The 19897-nt window shown below is 33.2% G+C and overlaps 1 protein-coding gene across 50 annotated transcripts in view; it reads right to left on the bottom strand.

The window, feature by feature from the left end:
- Nucleotides 1-19897, bottom strand: part of ADGRL3 (adhesion G protein-coupled receptor L3) — an 873550-nt gene that overhangs the window by 73346 nt on the left and 780307 nt on the right. For all 50 annotated transcript variants that reach the window (XM_050789802.1, XM_050789801.1, XM_050789811.1 and 47 more), the window contains 2 exons: nt 11260-11326; nt 9355-9446 (listed from right to left, as the gene is read on the bottom strand). In XM_050789802.1, the coding sequence (XP_050645759.1) occupies nt 9355-9446; nt 11260-11326 (159 nt within the window). The remainder of the gene's footprint in view (nt 1-9354; nt 9447-11259; nt 11327-19897) is intronic.

The raw sequence follows: 19897 nt of genomic DNA, 5'->3' as shown, positions 1-19897 counted from the left end.
CCTGTTCCCACAGCTCCTTTGCCAGACCTTTGCTTTTCCAGATTCCCTTCTAGCCAGGAGTGGTCATATGATTCAGACATGTGATGCCAGCAAGGGGCTTCTGAGGAACATTTTACACCCTGAACATGGGAGATAAGCCCATGAGGAAATGCTCATGAGGAGAATCCCTTCTCTTATCTCTTCTTTCCTGCTTTTGAATGCAACCAAGAAAGGATATAATAATGCTTAGAGCTGAAGAAGTCATCCTTGGACCATAAGATGACACAGTGCATGACAACAGTCAACATTCCAAGGATGATGTAAGAACTTTGGTCCTTGTTGACATTACTAAGCTTTTGAAACAACTCTAGAACACTTATCTCTGAATTTTAAGTTTCATACATCACCAGTGTCACTATGATTTAGGACACCATACTGGTCAGCATTTGATACTTCCAGTAGTGGCCATTCTAACAGAAACATACTTTATAGTGACTAGTGAGAGAAATCAGTTTGGCTGGAAAATCACCATTTCAATTGTTTACGATATCTCTATGCCTCTTTCACTGTTGTATTTTTTTCAAATCATCTCACTTTTATTTTCTTAATGTTTTAAAAGGAAATAAATAACTGCCATAAATTTTAGAAAACCAGGATAATTTGCTATTATAGAAAATAATAGATATATAAAGTGAAATCAATACTGAAAATAAATAAAACATGAGTAACACTAAAAACAAAAAAATAAAATCTATACATTGATGATTCCAAATTGTATCCTCAGCTTTCACTACTCCAGCTTCCAACTCAGCATCTGCACTGAGATATTCAGCAAGTTATCTTACAAAAAAAAAAATAATAAATAAATCTGTTCAACCCCCAAAACTGATCCCTCCACAGTTTTCCGCATTTCGGTAACAACCATTCACTGTTCTAGAACCTCAAGCCAAAAACCTTGGAGTCACACTCCACTCCGTTCTCTTAGAATCTACATAAAAATGTAGGCTGGGCTGGGCGGCTCAGGTACTTTGGGAGGCCAAAGCAGGAGGACCACCTAAGGTCAGAAATTCGAGACCAGCCTGGCCAACATGGTGAAACCCCGTCTCTACTAAAAACACAAAAAAATTAGCTGGGCATGCTGGCACATGTGTGTACTCCTGGCTACTTGGGAGGCTAAAACAGGAGAATCCCTTTAACCAGGGAGGTGGATGTTGCGGTGAGCCAAGATCACACCACTGCAGTCACTCCAGCCTGGGCAAGACTCCTTCTCAAAAAAAAAAAAAAAAAAATATATATATATATATATATATATATAAAATATATGCATATATAATGTATGTATATATATAATAAATAAAAACTAGCTAATTCTGTAAACTCCATCTTTGAAACATATCCACAATTTTCATATTTCTCATTTGTTGAATAAATTAAGAAATAAGGATCAAATCAAAGTTCATACATTAAAATTAAAATCAAAATATATGAATAATATGGAACACAAAAGTTAATTATTATAACTATTCTCAGATTTATTCTACTCTTATGAAATCTTACTCTTCACTATTTGGGGGAAAAACTACAGTCTTATGAATAGCTACTTTAGATTAATTCAGATTTTTAAGCATTTCCTTAGACTGATTGCACATTTCTAGTGGGATATAAAGGTAATCTGAGTCTAAGCCCTATATAAAGAACAGAGAACCTGCTAATTTTTATGTTTTCATTATGAAGAAGACATTTTCCCCTTAGATAGGTTTTTAGACTTTCTCATCCTTAGATAGCACTTGACTCTCCTATATCTGATAGAAACCTAATTATTTTGGGGAAAAGTGAAACTATAATTTGACCTCAAGGTATAATGGAAAACAATTCCAGTGTGCCTATGGCAGTCATCCTTCAAACCAGTTTTCTGAAATGTGAGCTTCCAGTCGACGAAATATGTTAAATACACTTATTCATAAACCCTGATTCATAGGAAGATCATATGGGAATTTTAATGCATTTTAAAGAAAAGCCTAAAAAGAGAGCAGTCCTTTTACATTTCAGAAAACTTAAAACTATAGCCTAAAATAAAGGATACAATGAGACTGACAATAACACTTGCAGAATGCACAGTTTTTTGAATCAGTGACTAAAATTCAGTTTTTAAAGAAGTGATTGCTAAATGCATTTAAATGCTAAAATTAAGGCAATCAGCAAAGGACCCACTATTACCTTAGAAAAGTCTTAACTTGTCTGAAGCAAGTCTAGTAGTGTCATTAAAAAATACACAAAGCTCCACACAATGTTGTTTGGATTGTACTACTCTTTAAATACACTTGGATCGCTTATTACATCGTTATGGTGATTTCTAGTAATGTTTAAACATAGATCAAAGAAATAGAGGAAGATAGAAAAAATGGGATAACAGACAAATTATATTCACTTTCAGAATTATCTTTAAAAATGATTCTATCTTATTACAATGAATAAAATAAATTTATTATTGGTTCTAGCTAATTCTTAAAACTAAAGTATTCATAGTATACATGGGCATTCAGAAGTATATTTGGTTTTTAAATTTTGGGAAAATACATCTTCAGTATAGCATGTTGACCTAATAATCTTTTTACAAAACGGGTAACAGTTTTTACACATACTATCTCTACATAGTGAAAATAATTAGAAATCTGTAAAATCTTGATTTTAATTGAATAGCTTTGATGGTGAACGATAAACCATGAATAAAATCAGTTGTATAGAGATATAAGCTAATATTTTTAAGTTTGCATAGATGATTTTGAGCTTCCTTCTTAAAAATAAAAATCAGTATATCAATATTTTTATCAGTAACTAGTATTTTGAGAATAAGTTCTAAAAAAAAATTTCCTCAAAACTCATCCAGAAAACTCTGCAATTGATGAAATTTTTACTACACAACTCAGAACTAGATTTACTGTTCTCATAAAGGCTTAAACTTTTAAGTTATTGCTTTGACTATAGTATAGAGATGAGATAATTTTAGAAAGTAGGCTATATATATTTATTACTTTTAACATATTAAGATGAAAGTTTTCATAAGTATATTCATTATATTAATATGAAATTGAAAAATTAAAGCATTAAAATATTTTTGTGATATTGTTGTATTTTTCAGGAACATGTCCATTTGGTTTTCTGCCTTTACTTTTTTAAACCTCAACCACAAAGTACTAATATAATACTAATCAAGCTGAACGTAATTCTGACTTAATTGTTTTTACTAACATTTAGACACATGTTTCTCAAAGTAAAGGTTATCTTCTTAAGAAATATAATAAGTTATTATGGGTACTGGTAAGGTATTTTGCTATTCATCCCTGAAGCTATTCAGAAGCCTTCTTAGATTTCTTAGCATTTGGCAGGTGTCCAACCTCACTGAGAATACTTTTTTTTTTTTCCTTCCAGAACTAAGAACAAAACTAGCTATTTATTAATCAAATGAGCATTCCACCCCTGGAGCCAATTCTTTCATAATAGGATAAGTTTGGCTTAAAAAAAGAAAGGATCATATCAAGCATAATTCTTCATGATACCATATGGTAAACAAAGCCAGTCAAATTCTAAAGGGATTTTGATAGAGGCTGAGCAAAGCTTCACCATTAAAAACACAAGGAACCAAAGGCAGCAGGGCATTTCCATACAGAGTGGTTAAAAATACTCAAACCACCCTGTATGGGCAACAAATTACATGCTGTATTCTTTACATATGTGATTACATGTAATTATCACAAAGCTCTATGAAACAGGCATAATTATTCGCAATTCAGAGGAGAAAGTAAGACCCAGACCGCTGATGTAACTTGCCAAGGTCTTGTAAACACTACAGGACTGAAGAGAAATTCAAACCCAACTAAGTTGGACACTCAAGTTATTACTCCCCTTGACCATTATGTCTTCCTTGACAGTTAGGACTAGGGAAGAAGAAAGGAAAGTAAAAGTTATATCTTTAAACAAATACTTGTTTAAACCATCTGACAGAGTCTTTGCCAACCTATCACTCATATAAAACCTAAGGAGAGAGACTAGAAATCAGAAAACATGACCCGGTGAAATCCTAAGTCTTCATGCAGAAGTCCGTTGATGAGAAGGGGCAAAGGGACAGATACAGAAAACCAAAGCCTGGGAGATTCTGTGTTCCCTTCACTTAGGCACCAATGTTCTTTCCTACGTCTTAAAACGGCCACTATTTCATTTTTTCTTCAAAATAACTTGAGATGTTATTGAACAAATTATTTTGAAATACAGTTGTTAATATTTTTCAATAACAGAAATGGGTGATTAGAGAAACTATCCATTTTTATTTTATTTTATTTTTATTTTTTTTTAGAAGGAGTCTCACTCTGTCGCCCAGGCTGGAGTGCAGTGGCGCGATCCCAGCTCACTGCAAGCTCCGCCTCCCGGGTTCCTGCCATTCTCCTGCCTCAGCCTCCTGAGTAGCTGGGACTACAGGCGCCCGCCATCAGGCCCGGACAATTTTTTGTATTTTTTTAGTAGAGACGGGGTTTCATCGTGTTAGCCAGGACAGTCTCGATCTCCTGACCTCGTGATCCGCCCGCCTCGGCCTCCCAAAGTGCTGGGATTACAGGCTTGAGCCACCGCGCCCGGCCCCATTTTTATTTTGAAGGTAAATGTCAAGAGAGTTCTAAAGTCTCCTCACAAATTAAAGTTTCACATGTCATAGTACTTCAGCCATACTGTAAGTTAATTTTGTGCTGGTAACAATTCAATAATAGTTTTATTCATATTTACATATACTATTTTTTAATTAGGTTAGAGTTTTGCTATGATAATTGTAAGCATTGATTTTGACCTGTCAGAAACTCAATGAGAATATTCAAATGATTGGAATTCTTTCCTCTAACTATAATTACCTATTTGAATGAAAAAGAGACAAAGGACAAGTAAGCAAGCAGCAAATAATACAGACAAGTATTATTTAATTTGAATTACTTTTTTAGTTAAATCCAAGAATTAGCATACCTCATTCCCCTGTAATCATATTACCTATATTACCTCACTCTATTTTTTATTATTTTTTCTAGAGAATTCATTAATATAGTAACAAGCCAACTAATTAAATGTTCTCTATTAACATCAAAAGGGGTTTTCTATGATGACTTGCAGTAAATTTAGAATTTAAAAAAGTTAATTTTTAAGATAATACAATAATAATTCAATTAATTAGGATAAACAGGAGTCAGCCAGTCATAGTGTTAGGGAAATGAAAGTCAGTAGAGAAACAACAGAGGTAAGATCTGAGGCAAAAGAGAGCATATCTAGAATGGCCAGAGGGCCAAAATGCATAAAACGAAGCTGAAGAAAGAAAAGGGCAACTAGATCAGGGAGGTTTAATGGGCCTTGGCAGGAAGTCTGACCTTTAGTTCAGAGTAATGGGCTCTTTTTGAAGAGTTTTACCCAGAGTGTTGTATGAATGGTTTTAAGTTTTTCAAGAGATCTGTCTGGTGAAGGCAGGGGCAAGAATTGATGTGGGTAGAGAAGTTAGGAGACCACTGCAGTGATTCTGAAGATGATAGTGGCTTAAAGAAAACAGTGCCAGTGAATATGGGGAGAAGCAAACACATTTTAGATAAAGGAGATATATGTGTGTGAAAGAACGTGTATAATCAAAGCAACGAATACTTGGTAACTGAATGAATGACTTGTTTTAGAAAGACAATGACTTCCAAAGGGCCTTACGTGGTGATTTTTTATTCTTAATACATTGAACAAGGGGACCTGTCTTGTTCACCATTTTACAAAAATTTTTGAAAAATACAAGTAAACATTAACTTTTATGCTTTCCCCAATATACTAAAAAAAAGTTTTCCGGATAAATGATGCTTATATCTTTAAAGCGAACACTTTCACATTTCCTATACCATTTTGAATACATATTATACAGAGCTTTATTCTTGTTAAAAAAAAAAAAAGCCAGATTTTCAGTTTTAGTTAATGTTCAACATCATTATTACTCTTCTTAACTCCTTTTTTCCTTATAAATTATGCCCTGCTGATTTCTTTACAACCACTTCTTAAACAGTTAATATAATGTATTTTAAATAAAATGAAATTTTCTTCAGATTCTGGAAAACATTAAGGGATATTTTCTGGAGATATCTTTCTCGTTGTTTTTCTTCAACATGTCCCGTTATCCTGCCAAAAACTATCTTTCCTAACTCACTGAGGAGACTACGCAGAAATCCCTCAATTCACTGCGCTACCGCAGTTCCACCAACATATCTGCATCACACCTATCATTATTTATTCCATTCAGTCTCAGTGGAAACGGATCCTCCTGCCTGGCTTCTTTTAGCTTACTGGACAAATGTCCTTCCTGAAATCCAATGTAGAGGAATTGTTCTACCACTATCCTGGATCACATTCTCTACACAACCTCACATCACAACTATAACAGTAATTCTCCTTTCCTATATTCTAATTTCTTTATCACTGGTTTTTTTCCATCAATATATCCATATTCATAATTCTTTCAACTTAAAACCATCCTAGGCCAGGTGTAGTGGCTCATGCCTGTAATCCCAGCACTTTGGGAGGCTGAGGCAGAAGGATAGCTTGAAGCCAGGAGTTCGAGACCAGCCTGGGTAACATCATGAAACCCCATCACTATTAAAAAACAACAACAACAACAACAACAACAAAATTAGCCAGGCATGATGGTGCATGCCTCTGGTTCCAGCTACTAGGGATGCTGAGGTGGGAGGATACCTTGAGCCCAGGAGGTTTAGGCTGCAGTGGGCTTTGATGGCACTACTGCACTTCAAACTGGGCAACAGAGCGAGACTCTACCTCTTGAAACAATAAATAAATAAATAAAAATAAAAACAAAGAAAAAAAAAGCCATCCTCTATACCCCTTCTAACAACTACCCAATTTCTCTCCTTCATTTACTAAATTTTTTAAAAAGCATCATCAAAGGTTTATGTTCTTCTGCCCGTTTAATGGTCAGGTATATTTCATTATTATACCCATTTCAAAGAGAGGAAGACTCAGGAACATTAAGCACTTTCCAAAGAATATAATCTAGAAGGCAGTTTAGACATAATTGAATTTAAGATATTTTCATTTAAGGCTTTATTTGCTTTGTAATATAAAACTTGATGCTACCAATGCCACTAAATATAATTATTGATTTTTTCATGTTTAATTATTTTTCCAAACAGTAATATCATAAAAATTCATCCACATTATGTAAAAAAATACATATGAACATTATTCAAACAAATTGATTTTTAAAATATGTGACAGTACTAAATACAAATCATAAAGTTAAAATTAAGCAAAGGCTTTACCTTTTGTTGAATTAGACAAAAAAGTTAAAAAGAAAAAAACAATTACCTAAAAAGTATACTTGAAATATAGGACAAAGAATGATCCTTTTTGCCAATTTATAACCTAGTGTTACATAAATGTTAAAGTCTTATTCCCTTATTTCTGCTAGTATTTAAATATATAATATAAATAATAAATAAAGTGTTACTTGTGTTTTACTTTATACTACAAAGTAGGTACAAAGATGTAATTTGTGCTAAAGTGGGTAAAAGTACAATATGATAAATATATTTTATGTGCCTAAATTGAATATGTGCCAAATTCAATTTCATCAGAACAAATAGTCTAAGAAACCAACACTGTACTTCAGAAGGACAGTTTAATTGTATATAATTAAACAATATGATGACTACTAGCTCAACTAAGTAATATTGAGAATTACAAAAGGCTATCACTCATTGTAGACAATTTCTATTTTGCACCACTATGTTTTAATTTTTCTAATTCCTTGGTTATCCTTTTTATTTAATGTAGATAAATAATTCCTTCAACAAAATTAACTACTTAATGTCAATACACCTTAGGCACTAAAGTCTTTAATATGTTACTTTATTCTGTAAACATTCATTGAGGGTCTACTATGGGCCAGGAACTGTCAGGCATTGAATGTAGAAAGATGGAAAATGGGTGACATAATTGCTATCTGAGGTAGTTCAAGGAGAATGTCAGTAGCACAGAAAAGTCACAGATTACCTCATGAAACTTCTGAAAATACATTCATTTAAATAAAAGCATTTAACAAATATAACACTAGCATAAGCAAATTATATGAAAATGCAATTCAATATATCATATCTTAATAACTAATATGCATTTAAATATTACTATCTTTCTAAAATATGATACATTCCAAAGAAACAATTTTTTTTTGTTATATCAAGGATTGCAACTATTCTTCTTTTCAGAAAATGTAAATCAGCTACGTTTTTTTGCCCACATAAAGTACTACTACTGTTGAAAAGTAATGTGAATGTTTTCATATTTCTGCATGGCAGAACTTCCTGAACATATAAAAGTAGATCTTGGGATAAAGAAGAAACTTTCAAACTTGAGAGATGATTAAATAGATAAAGACTTCTGGAGAGATTTAATTTTGGCTCCCAGAAGGTTAAGCGTTAATATTTCAAGGGGAGGTAAAACGTAGAGCCATATTTTTATATTACAAAGTATCTGTTTACATTAGGAAGGTTTCTTTATTTCTCTCCGAAGATGGCAGCCATGTAACAGCTCTTATATAAATGCCCAGATTCATAATTCCAGGGTTCCTCTTCTGTGATGTAAAATTCCCCTTTTGGTACTTGTAGGTACCATCATCTGGCTCTCATCACATTGCTCTGGAGTGAGAGGAGTGTGAGGAAGTGATGTGGTAATTGCTCTAAGAAACAATAACCTGGCCAGGCATGGGGGCTCACGCCTGTAATTCCAGCACTTTGGGAGGCCGAGGCAGGTGGATCATCTGAGGTCAGGAGTTTGAGACCAGTCTGGCCAAAATGGTGAAATCCTGTCTCTACTAAAAATACAAAAAATTAGCTGGGCGTGGTGGCGGGAGCCTGTGGTCCCAGCTACTTGGGAGGCTGAGGCAGAAGAATCCCTTGAATCCGGGAGGAGGAAGTTGCAGTGAGTTGAGATCGTGCCATTGCACTCCAGCCTGGGCAACAAGAGGGAAACTTCATCTCAAAAAAAAAAAAAAAAAAACAAAAAAACAAAAAAACAGAATAATCTGTCCTAAATGGAAATGTTGTGTTTGTTTTCAGGACAAAATGAATATATATATTTAAAACTTATCATGTTCCAAATTAGAATTTAGGAGAAAAAGTATCTTTGAAAACAGAACTTTATTATACTTATTTTCAGGCAGATCAAGTCACTTTGATAGTCAATCAATAATCTTATTCAGCAAATTCTTTATCTTTTTGTCGTAAGATTTTGGTATAATAGAAAGGATAGTTTGTAGTATAAATGTAAGGCAACCTATAGAAAACAAAAATAAAAATCACTTACTTGATGTTATCAAGACAGCCTGATTCAGGTTTCAGTATAGCAGTATGATGAAACATTTTATATAAAGCAATCCCAAGGAAGATTACATTAAGCTGGAATGCAAAAGGTAGTGTTATGTAGCATAATTGGAGTAGGAAAAAAAAAAAAAAAACACAAATCTATTCTCTGTAACAGATGAGTTGTTCTGGGAAATTAGGTCTCAGTACACTTTTAAAGGAATTGGATCATAGATGACTGCCTAGTGTTTTAGTAAAGGCAAGAAGCCAGCTTTGAGAATTGGGATACTACTGAGTTACAAAGCACTATCATGCCTGCTATGCCAAATCACACAAATACAAAATCAGCATCAGCTGGAATGATGCTGTGGAAATTGTGAAACAATTCAAAGTCTAGTGTATGTCAAAACAAAAACAATACTTTTTTAGGTGTGTTACTATTTCTACACTCTGAACATTTATCTAAATTTATTGTTTAGTGACACATTTTCAAATACTGTATTACAAAAATGCAAATACTAAAATCAATATATTTTTGTGTAGCTAGTTCAAAAGGATTATAAAATGTTGGTTAAATTCTGATGCTACAATAAACTAAGACTAAAGTAAAGGGAACCACCCGTGGTATTGCCATGTCACTGGAAACACAGAAAGCATAAAATTTAAAACAAAACAAAACAGAAAAACAGAAAGCGCTGATGTAGACTTCATATATCACACACAGGTAAACTGTACAAAAACCACATAGTGAGTTGCCCTTTACCACTTGATTAATTTATATATTCCACAACTTGGCAATAAAGGCGCTCCTGAAATTCTCTCAAAAATACATGTTCGCAACACTTTATCAATCATCCCCAAATCCCAAAAGTCTGCAAAATGAAAGTTATTTAAAAAAATCCATTCAGTGACCAAAAAGCCTAACATGAAGTAAATCTATGTGGTGGGAAAACCTAATTTGAATTGACATAAGGCTGTCCATGGTCTTTCCACTATTTGCTCTTACTTTTCCTTTTTTTTTTTTTTTTCTCTGTTGAAATATTGTATTTGATTACAGACTGCTGCCTAGTCTCCACTGTGAGTATTTGTTGATGTATTTGATTTTGGGTAACTGCCTATTCCTCAATAGGGTTATTGTATATTATGCAGTGTATGTACCATATTATCTTTCCAAAGTCTGAAAACTTACTGATTCCAAAATACATCTTGTCCCAAAGATTTCAGATAAGAAACTTGAGACCTATATTTATCCAAAGTCAGTAGGCTAACATTTTATTCACAAAATGGATAGCAAATTTGTATTTTTAAAATGGTAAGTATATAAGCAATTCTACTAACAGTTTTATCGAAATTAAGTTAATCCATTTTTGAAATCAGAATATTATGGATCTAAAAACAGAAAAGGAAGCATGATTCCAGAATGTATGCCTAATGCGATTGTGCCATTCTCAAGTAAAGTGTTAAAGTTTTGCTTTTAAATTTTAAAGTTTTCAAGATTCATTGAAAAAACAAAGCTGATAGGAACAGTCAGGTATTTTCCCACCTTTCTAAGTTATATCAGTTCCCAATTCAAATTATCCAAAAGAAAAATAATGGAAATACACTGTTGTCAACCTTAGAGTTATCCCTGTTCAACTATCTATGAAACCAAATGGATTATGTTGGATTGGACCCTTGAGTAGCTCCATAAGCTTTTGCAAATGCATATTTTCTTTCCCACCAGTTTTGATTAACTATTTTACAACATAAAATAGACTATAATGAGTGTTTAATTGCTTGAATTATGTTGGGTCAAATAAGTACATGCTTTCCCCAAATTAACCTCTGTAAATTAAAGACAGTCAGAACTGGGATAGTGAAAGTTTTATATCTTGAGCTGGGAAACACATAGTTAATTAGGAATTCTTACCATAATTATCAAGGTTGCTGGTCCTATAAAACTCCAAATGAAGTAGGTGTCAAGTCGGAGCCAACATCTGCAATGAAACACAAGGGAGAGAAGGCATTCAAGGACTGGGTATGGGACATACATCAAGAGTGAGCAAGTGACAGAGAAGAATGTGAGCTGCAAAGCATTCCACTGGGAGACAGGAAATATTACGTTGCTTGTTCATTTAAATGCTGAATTATGTGCTCAATTTCTGACAGCACTATTGATGGAGTAAGATAATTATCCCTGGAGGAAGCAGGAAAAAATGGCACTGGGCCTATTTGCTCAGACCTTTTGTGTCTGTCATAGAAACTTAAAAAAAAAAAAAGAGAGAGAGAGAGAAAGAAAAAGCCATACACGTAGCCATTAAATCGAGGAGCTTTAAGCTATCCTTTTCTCTTCAATTATGGTGCTATATAACCTGTCTATCAGCTGTCAGGCAAAGTGACATTTTCCTGTCAAGAAGATCTGAGGAAATGCAGTACAAAGAAGAAATAAATTTGGTATCAGAAGATTGAAGTTTAATTAGGTTGGGCAGCCAACCTTTGAGATTTCTGGAGTCTGAAAAAGTGCATTGTTACTGCTCATTCTTCTGGGGTTGCAAATGATCCTTAGCATCCCATGAAGTTGATTCATGACCCGGAAGTAAATTATTAATCACTTAATTTCAGCTACATTTAATACTCCCCCAATTCTTAAAACCTCTGGGAAATTACATTTTCATTCTTCAGGATGACAGGAAGACAAAATGGAAGTGACTAGTTATGAGAAAGATTAATGTAAATTTTGAACAAATTACATTTGATGTTAAAAATAATATCTTGAATTATTTGCCATTTTGCTATAGTTAAGGCATAAGAAGAAAATAACTCCAGTGGTAAATATTCAAGACTGGTTTGCTATATAATATAAACATGCAAATCCTAAGTACTCAAATATTTCTGTGATTATAAAAGTTACTTAAACCTAAGTAATAATGGAATAACAGAAAAACTATCAAGAAGGGAAATTAGAAATGCCTATCAAAAAAGGAATGAATAAATACAATATTTTCTATTCATATGATGAAATGTTATAAAACAGTTAAAAAGGAGGAAGTAGATCTACATATGTCAATAGGATAAATAAAAAAACAAACAAAGTTGGGGGCTGGGTGTGGTCTCTCACATCCGTAATACCAGCACTTTGGGAGGCCATGGAGGGTAGTTCACGAGAGCCCAGTAGTTTGAGACCAGCCTAGGCAACATGGCAAAACCTTGTGTCTGCAAAAATTAGCTAGGCAGGGTGGTGTGTCCCTGTAGTCGCAGCTACTCAGGAGGCTGAGGTGGTAGGATCACCTAAACCTGGGTGGTTGAGACTTCAGTGAGCTGAAATCACAGCCCTGTGCTCCAGCCTGGGTGACAGAGTGAGACCCTGACTCAAAAAAAAAAAAAAAAAAAAAGTTGAGTAAAAAAGTAAGGTACAGAATCTAAACTATATCAAATGTATATATAATATAGTGTGTATATATACATGTTAAATACACACACACAGACATTAAAAACTACACACAATACATTTTTGATGGATATATATATATATATATATGTGTTATTTTATTTAATGGGAAGAAAAAAAAATCACCAAACTCATGTTAGTGGTTGCCTCTCACATAAGAATAGAGAGCACTAGAAGTGAACAAAATGGGCTTTAGCCATATGTTTTAGGTTAGTAATTACTGTTAGCAAATACACTAAAATGCTAACAGTTTTAACATCTGAGTAATGGAGGCAATGATGTTTATTATGGTTTTTGGCTTCCTTCACTTTGCTATAACTTGTAAACTTATTTTAAGAGCTAGATTTTTAAGTCAAAAAAAAAAAAAAAAAGTCTTGAACCCAAACAGATTGCCTACAAAAAGCCCATTTTAAAACAATGAAGAGGCTGGGCACAGTGGCTCACCCCTGTTATCCCAGGACTTTGGGAGGCCAAGGCAAGAGGATCGCTTGAGCCCAGGAGTTCAAGACCAGCCTGGGCAATATAGTGAGACCTCATCTCTACAAAGAAAAAAAATATTAGCTGGGGATCGTGATGCATGCCTGTGGTCCCAACTACTCGGGAGGCTGAAGTGGAAGGATGGCTTGGGCCCAGGAGGTCAGGCTGTGGTGAGTCATGAACCCGGCACTGTACTCCAGTCTGCCAACAGAGTGAGGCTCCGTCTCAAACAAAAACAAAACAAAAACGAAAAACGAAGTCTGGCCTTCTTCTATTAAGTTAAATACATGTAAACTAATTTCAGTAGAAGTAGAATAGGCACTCTAAAAAGAAACTGACTACAAGTTCCCATTTTTTATGTAGACAAGATAATTTCTATATTCAAAATAAACACAATAATCCTGTTTGAAAAAATGCTATTAGTGAAGCAATCAATGTTTAAACACCACTGGTTTGTTTGGATAATTAGTTACCCTTTTGTTGTGGTGGTGTTCAAAAAACTTGGTCATATGAAATAGAAGTGTAGTGCTAAATATAAGCAGAAACAAACCAAAGAATTCAAGGTTGAAATATGAACATTGTCTTCATTCTGATTATAGGCTAGCTTGTCATCAACGTAATAAAAGAGAGAGACAGAGGGTGTATGTGTGTATGAGAGAGAGAGAAAAAGAGAGAGCGACAGACGGGGGCAGAGAGAGAGAGAAAAAAGAAACTCTTGGGGAAGGAAGATTTTCAAAGGTCTGAGTTCTGAACAAATATCCTTTTTTCCCTCAGGGTAAAAACAATGAAGGAGGCTGGGCACGTGGCTCAGGCTTGTAATCCCAACACTTTGGGAGGCCGAGGTGGGCAGATCACTTGAGGTCAGGAGTTCGAGACCAGCCTGGCCTACATAGTGAAACCCCATCTCTACTAAAAATACAAAAATTAGCCAGGTGTGGTGCCTGTAATCCCAGCTAATTGGGAGGCAGAGGCAGGAGCATCTCTGGAATCTGGGGGCAGAGGTTGCAGTGAGCCAAGATCGTGCCATCGCATTCCAGTCAGGGCAACAAAACAAGACTTCATCTCAAAACAAAAACAAAAACAAAAACAAAAAAACAATGAAGGACGAGACCAAAACATGGACATTTTCCCAGACTAGATCAGACACACACACACACAAACACACACACACACAACTGCAGCCCATGAATGCTGCTGAAATTATAGCAACATGATACAATAGTAATAATACGTTTTAAGAATGACTTAATAATATAACTCTAGTTATTTTGTAGGTCAAACAAGTTTTTGAAAGCTAATGTGAGAACTAAAACACGTTTTCAGAAAAATTTTTAATAGGAAAATGTGCTTCACAATCTTCTATAGAAGATTATTTTACAAGTTAAGGAATCTTAAACAAATACCTTTATATTATTAACAGTTGTCTTGGACTAAGGGAATTTTAAAATATTAAATAATCTTACCAAATGTTTCAATAAAGTAAAATAGTATCATTAAATTATAGCCTTGCAAAACTTTGCTTTTTTGACAATGATCTCAGCTTAGCTAACGCTTTATTTGGAAATGTGCTTTCAGCATAGTGATATTTTCTAAATGTAAAAGGGCATTTCAAAATGATTATTTTTATTCTTTAAGAAAAATTTTTATATCAGTTTGGCAAAATGGATTTACATTTCATTTGGAACTGAACAGTGAAAGAGGCAATATAAAATAAGTAAAATGTACTTAACAAATCATCCCTCCATGAGGGCTGCTGGGGCTTTACTCTTTTCTGGAAGGCTGTGTGGCAAGAATCCCTTTTCTAATTTGATTGCCATATGGCCACACCTGCTGTTGTTTCTGGCCACATGCTGGCTTTCTCAAAGCCTTCTGTATTTCCTCCTATTCCTATTAAGTACCTTAAAAATTTGCATGATTCCTGTCCCAGTTCACTGTGTCTATGTTAAAACACTTCACTCAGACTTTAAGGTGGAGAAGAATATTACGTGGGGTGTATGTATACATGCCTGAGCACATATATCCTACCTCAGAGTTATAAGTCTGACCATTCAATGACATTTAGATACAAGGTAAAAACACTGTTTAAGGTAAGACAAAGCTAGAAGAACAATTTATCACACTAAACACACTGAAGTCCAGCTTGTGAATGGTAAGATAGACCCGCTATTGAAGAATACAATTTATCTGAAAATTGCCTTTATCTATCTAGCAACATTTACTTTTTGAAATTAGTAATTTGGATTGGACATTCACATTTAATTTTTAAGATATGGCAATTTCTTTTTTATAAATGAAATTCAATCATTGTATATCATCTATACATTATGTTTATAAAAGTACTGTAACAAAAGACATAAGAGACTTGAGAAAGCAGGTGCATTCTGACCACACTCATGTTTATTTGAGGCCATAGTAAAAACCTTTTGATACTAGATATATCCTATAATTCAAAGAAACACTTGTCATATACCACAAACCTTGACTTGACCTCCTTTTCATTTATCTAATATAAATATGTTGTTGAAATTCATTTTGTAGTATAATTTTTTTCAAATAATAAAAGTAACATATATTGTTAGCTACATGATGAAGTCTTACTGAATTATACAAGTTTATTGATTTCAAAACTCTAAAGGACTGGTGTTAACCCACAAGAATAAGTAGTCTTTGTCCTTGTGAATTACTCTATTTCAAAATATTAACCAAAGTTTTTTGGGGTAATGTAAATTAGCAATATGTTTGTTTCACTTTCTACAGGATGCTAAATCACAGACTGAATTATTCTTGATGAGTATTAAATGTAACCAGTAAACAATCGTTGGCTACTATTAGATGATGAAATTCACAAGGCTTAATCATAGCAAGTTGTTTATGAGAATTTTTAATTATATAATATCTTTTTCTCTGTAATATGTGCCGACATTGTTATATTTGTAATATATATATTTATATGTAATATTATATATATTTATGTATTGATGTATTATAAATATATTTTTATATAAATATAATATGTAAATATAATATTCATATTATATTTACATATATATATCTGGCAAGATTGAGAGAATAAGAAAGGAATAAACTGGACAAGAAAGAAGGACAAGAAGAGAAAAAAGGGACAGGTATATATATCAAGTATAATAAATCTGGTCCTCAGTTTATTGCATAATATGATTGTTAGGGATTTTTTAATGCCATTTTCATCACAGCACATTCATATATCTAATATTGAAATACTTTGCAAGCAAGTGCATGAATTTTAAAAAAAGGTTGGTGGAGTGATACAGGGATGCAGTGAAATCAGTGGTGGTCAAGACTAGCATTTGAAGTTCTGCTACAGTTTTGGATCTTAGAATTAAACACTACCTCTAATATATCAAAAATAGATTGTGTTGTCTTTATTTCCTCAACATGTTATAGTTTTTAAAAGAATTTCATTATTTTTTTGGTAAAATGCATACTACATTCTATGATGGACTATAAAGGTAAGAATTATAACTATTATAATTTATTAATACTACTAAATGTTGAGTGATTGCCATGGTCTCATCTTAAGATGATATCATAAGAATTGTGTACAAGAAGCCCCTGTGACACAAGTTTACCTATATCATAAACCTTCACATGTACCTCTGAACCTGAAAGGTAAAACAACAACAAACAAACAAACAAACAAAAAAACCAAGAATTGTAATCACTACTCTAGTGAATGGTTGCTTTTTAATACAATCTATTTTATAATTAAAAACAATGTTGCTGATCATGTCTGTATTTCTTCATTTGTATCAGCCAAATAATAGTACCAGTAATAATAAAAGTTCTAATTTAATAAATACTTATCTATGCTAGTCATAGATGTCTAGCATATGCTTTACATATATACATACTGTTTACATACAAATATACACTTTATGTATATACTCTGATTCATAAATACACACACACACACACACAGAGTTTCAAACATTGGAAGAGTCTTGCAAGGTACTTACAATAACTCCCATTTATGGATTAGGAATGTGATACTCGGGTAAATACACACAGACCCATAGATAATACGTAGTTGAGACTGAATTTTGTTCTAGTCTACCTGACTCCAAACTCACTGTGGCTGTTAGATGTTTCTCCAGAGAATAAAGATATAAATTATAAAACAACTAAAGGTGTAGCTTGGTTGATAATTAAAAATTCTCAATGAGTAGGTGAGAAATTTATATGCTGTATATAATGCACAGATTACTGAAACAGTTCTCAAGTCAAAATATCAGATCTTTCTAAATATAAGGTCATCTCGATGTTAGTGAAACTTTTAGTACTATTAAACAGCTTCACTGCAATATGATTTATATATCATAAATCATTTATTTAACAGAGTATAACTCTAAGGTTTTTAGTTTAAGAGTTGTGAACCCATCAGCATAATCTAATTTTACATTTTCGTTTTACCAAAATGAAACTCTGTACCCACCAAAAGTCACTCCCCATTTTTGACCTCCCACTGCCCTACAATGACCCATCCACCCTCTCCCCAATTTTAGCAACGACTATATTTTCTGTCTTTAAAGATTTGCCTATTCTGGACATTTTATATATATGCGAACATATAATATATAGTCTTTTATAACTGGCTTTAATCACTTAACATAATAATTTTATGGCATGTGTTAATACTTCATTTTTATTGCCAAAAAGTACTCATTTAGGTATTTCACATTTTATCTTTTCATCAGTTGATGGACATTGGTTATTCCCATGTTTTGGCTAACATAAATAATGCTGCTATAAACTCTTGTATACAAGTTTTAACGTGGTCCTTAGTTTTTATTTTTTAGTTTTTGATAAATACTTAGGAGTGGAATTGCTGGATCAAAACTATGTTTAACATTTTGAAAATCTGTGGAACGATTTTCTGAAGTAGCTAGCTACATCATTTGACACTCCCATCAGCAATACATGAGGGTTCTGATTTTCCACATCTTCAACAATGTTTGTCACTACGTACTTTTTAATGTAGCCATCCTAATCAATAAAGTCATGCTATATTATACATGATGCTCTAGATGTCTAATGATAGCTGTGGAAGTTGTTATACTTCTTTGATTCCAATAAGAACTCAGGTCCAATATTCAATTTTAAGTCTAGCATTTCATTGCATTTTAAAAATAACAGTACAGTGGTCCTGATGATCTCTGACATAATTCTAGTATGGATAACTTCTTAATAGAAAAAAATTATGCTCAACCCAGAATTCTTGTATATATGATGATAATTTTATATGTTCAATCAATCATTGGCTTTCTGGATGATAAAATGATGACACAATAACCCTTCAGCATTTACTACACATACACATAAAATGCTCTTGGCCTTGAATAAAATAGAATATAAACATATACATGTACTCCCTGTAGACATATTGAATGACGACCTTCATATGTCAATAACAAATACTTCTCCATTATCTGTACTATTTCCTACTGGCCAAGCTATAGTCAAACACACCTGGTGATAATATTACAGCAAGGCAGATGCTTTACGTCAACAAAATGTTATAAGAACATTTTATAACATCATGTAATCATTGCTTAGAAAAATACTCCTTAAGTGAAAATATGATTTTCTATGAATTTGAAATGCTAAGGAATTGTGAACAAGGTAATTAAATAAATCTATGCATATAACTTGCAGGTACCATCGAGTTCAATGTTCCTCAACTAATCTCTTTCTTGAATAATACTCTAATCTGATATCTTTAAAAAATCTATAATCACTTTTCTACCTACATGATTATGCTGGTTAGATGATGAAGTGAAAATAAGGAAGTCTGGGGTCTTTTAACTAACAGAGGAGAGATTACCCCTTTTAGAGATACTCTTAAGCTAATGAGCTGGAAAGACAAATGTAAAATTTAATAGATAATTTACAACAATTTTCAGATCATAAAATTTGATTTCAATTATTTTTAACAGCTTGGCTATTCTTCTAGTACTCAAGAATATTCTGATCGATTATAAATGTTCATGACTTCATCCACATATTTAGAAACCACTCAACAATTTTTTAGCCCAGATTTTCTCTCCTAGACAATTCTCTGGGCTTAACCCCTTCCCAGTGTACTCTCTCCCTCTTCCTGGTACCCACTTCTAGTTCCTTCTTCCAATCCACTCATGATGGTAACCACTGCTTTTCCATACATGAGATTGAGTGGAAAATGCTATAAACTATCAATGTGATTTTTTCTTTAAATAAAAATTTACTGTTCAAACAGTTTGCATGCTTTGGTAATATTGGAATAATTAAAGTTTAAATGAAGTGATTAGTTTCAGGTCATAAAACCAAAGTATTTAGCACTGAATTTCCAAATCTGTCCCATTTGAATTATTGTTAAGTCAGTGCCAGCCTTCGCTATAGTTTTCTTCTGACAGTATCATATTGATGTCATCCCACTGAATATCCATATGAATAACAGTATGAGAGACATAAAAAGATAAAAGAAAGAGGTAAATGAAAATAAATGCCCATTATTAACAGTGCAATTTATACCTGTGGTCTACTAGCAGAGTTTTTTTTTTTTTTTTTTTTTTAAGATTATTGTTTCTTAAAATGGATTTTTAAAATATCTAATTATTTTAACCAGATG

The sequence above is a fragment of the Macaca thibetana genome, chromosome 5, assembly GCF_024542745.1.
Source record: "Macaca thibetana thibetana isolate TM-01 chromosome 5, ASM2454274v1, whole genome shotgun sequence".
In the NCBI taxonomy this organism is placed as follows: Eukaryota; Metazoa; Chordata; class Mammalia; order Primates; family Cercopithecidae; genus Macaca; species Macaca thibetana.
Note: the sequence above shows the minus strand (reverse complement) of the source record. Positions and strands in the feature narration are given on the sequence as shown.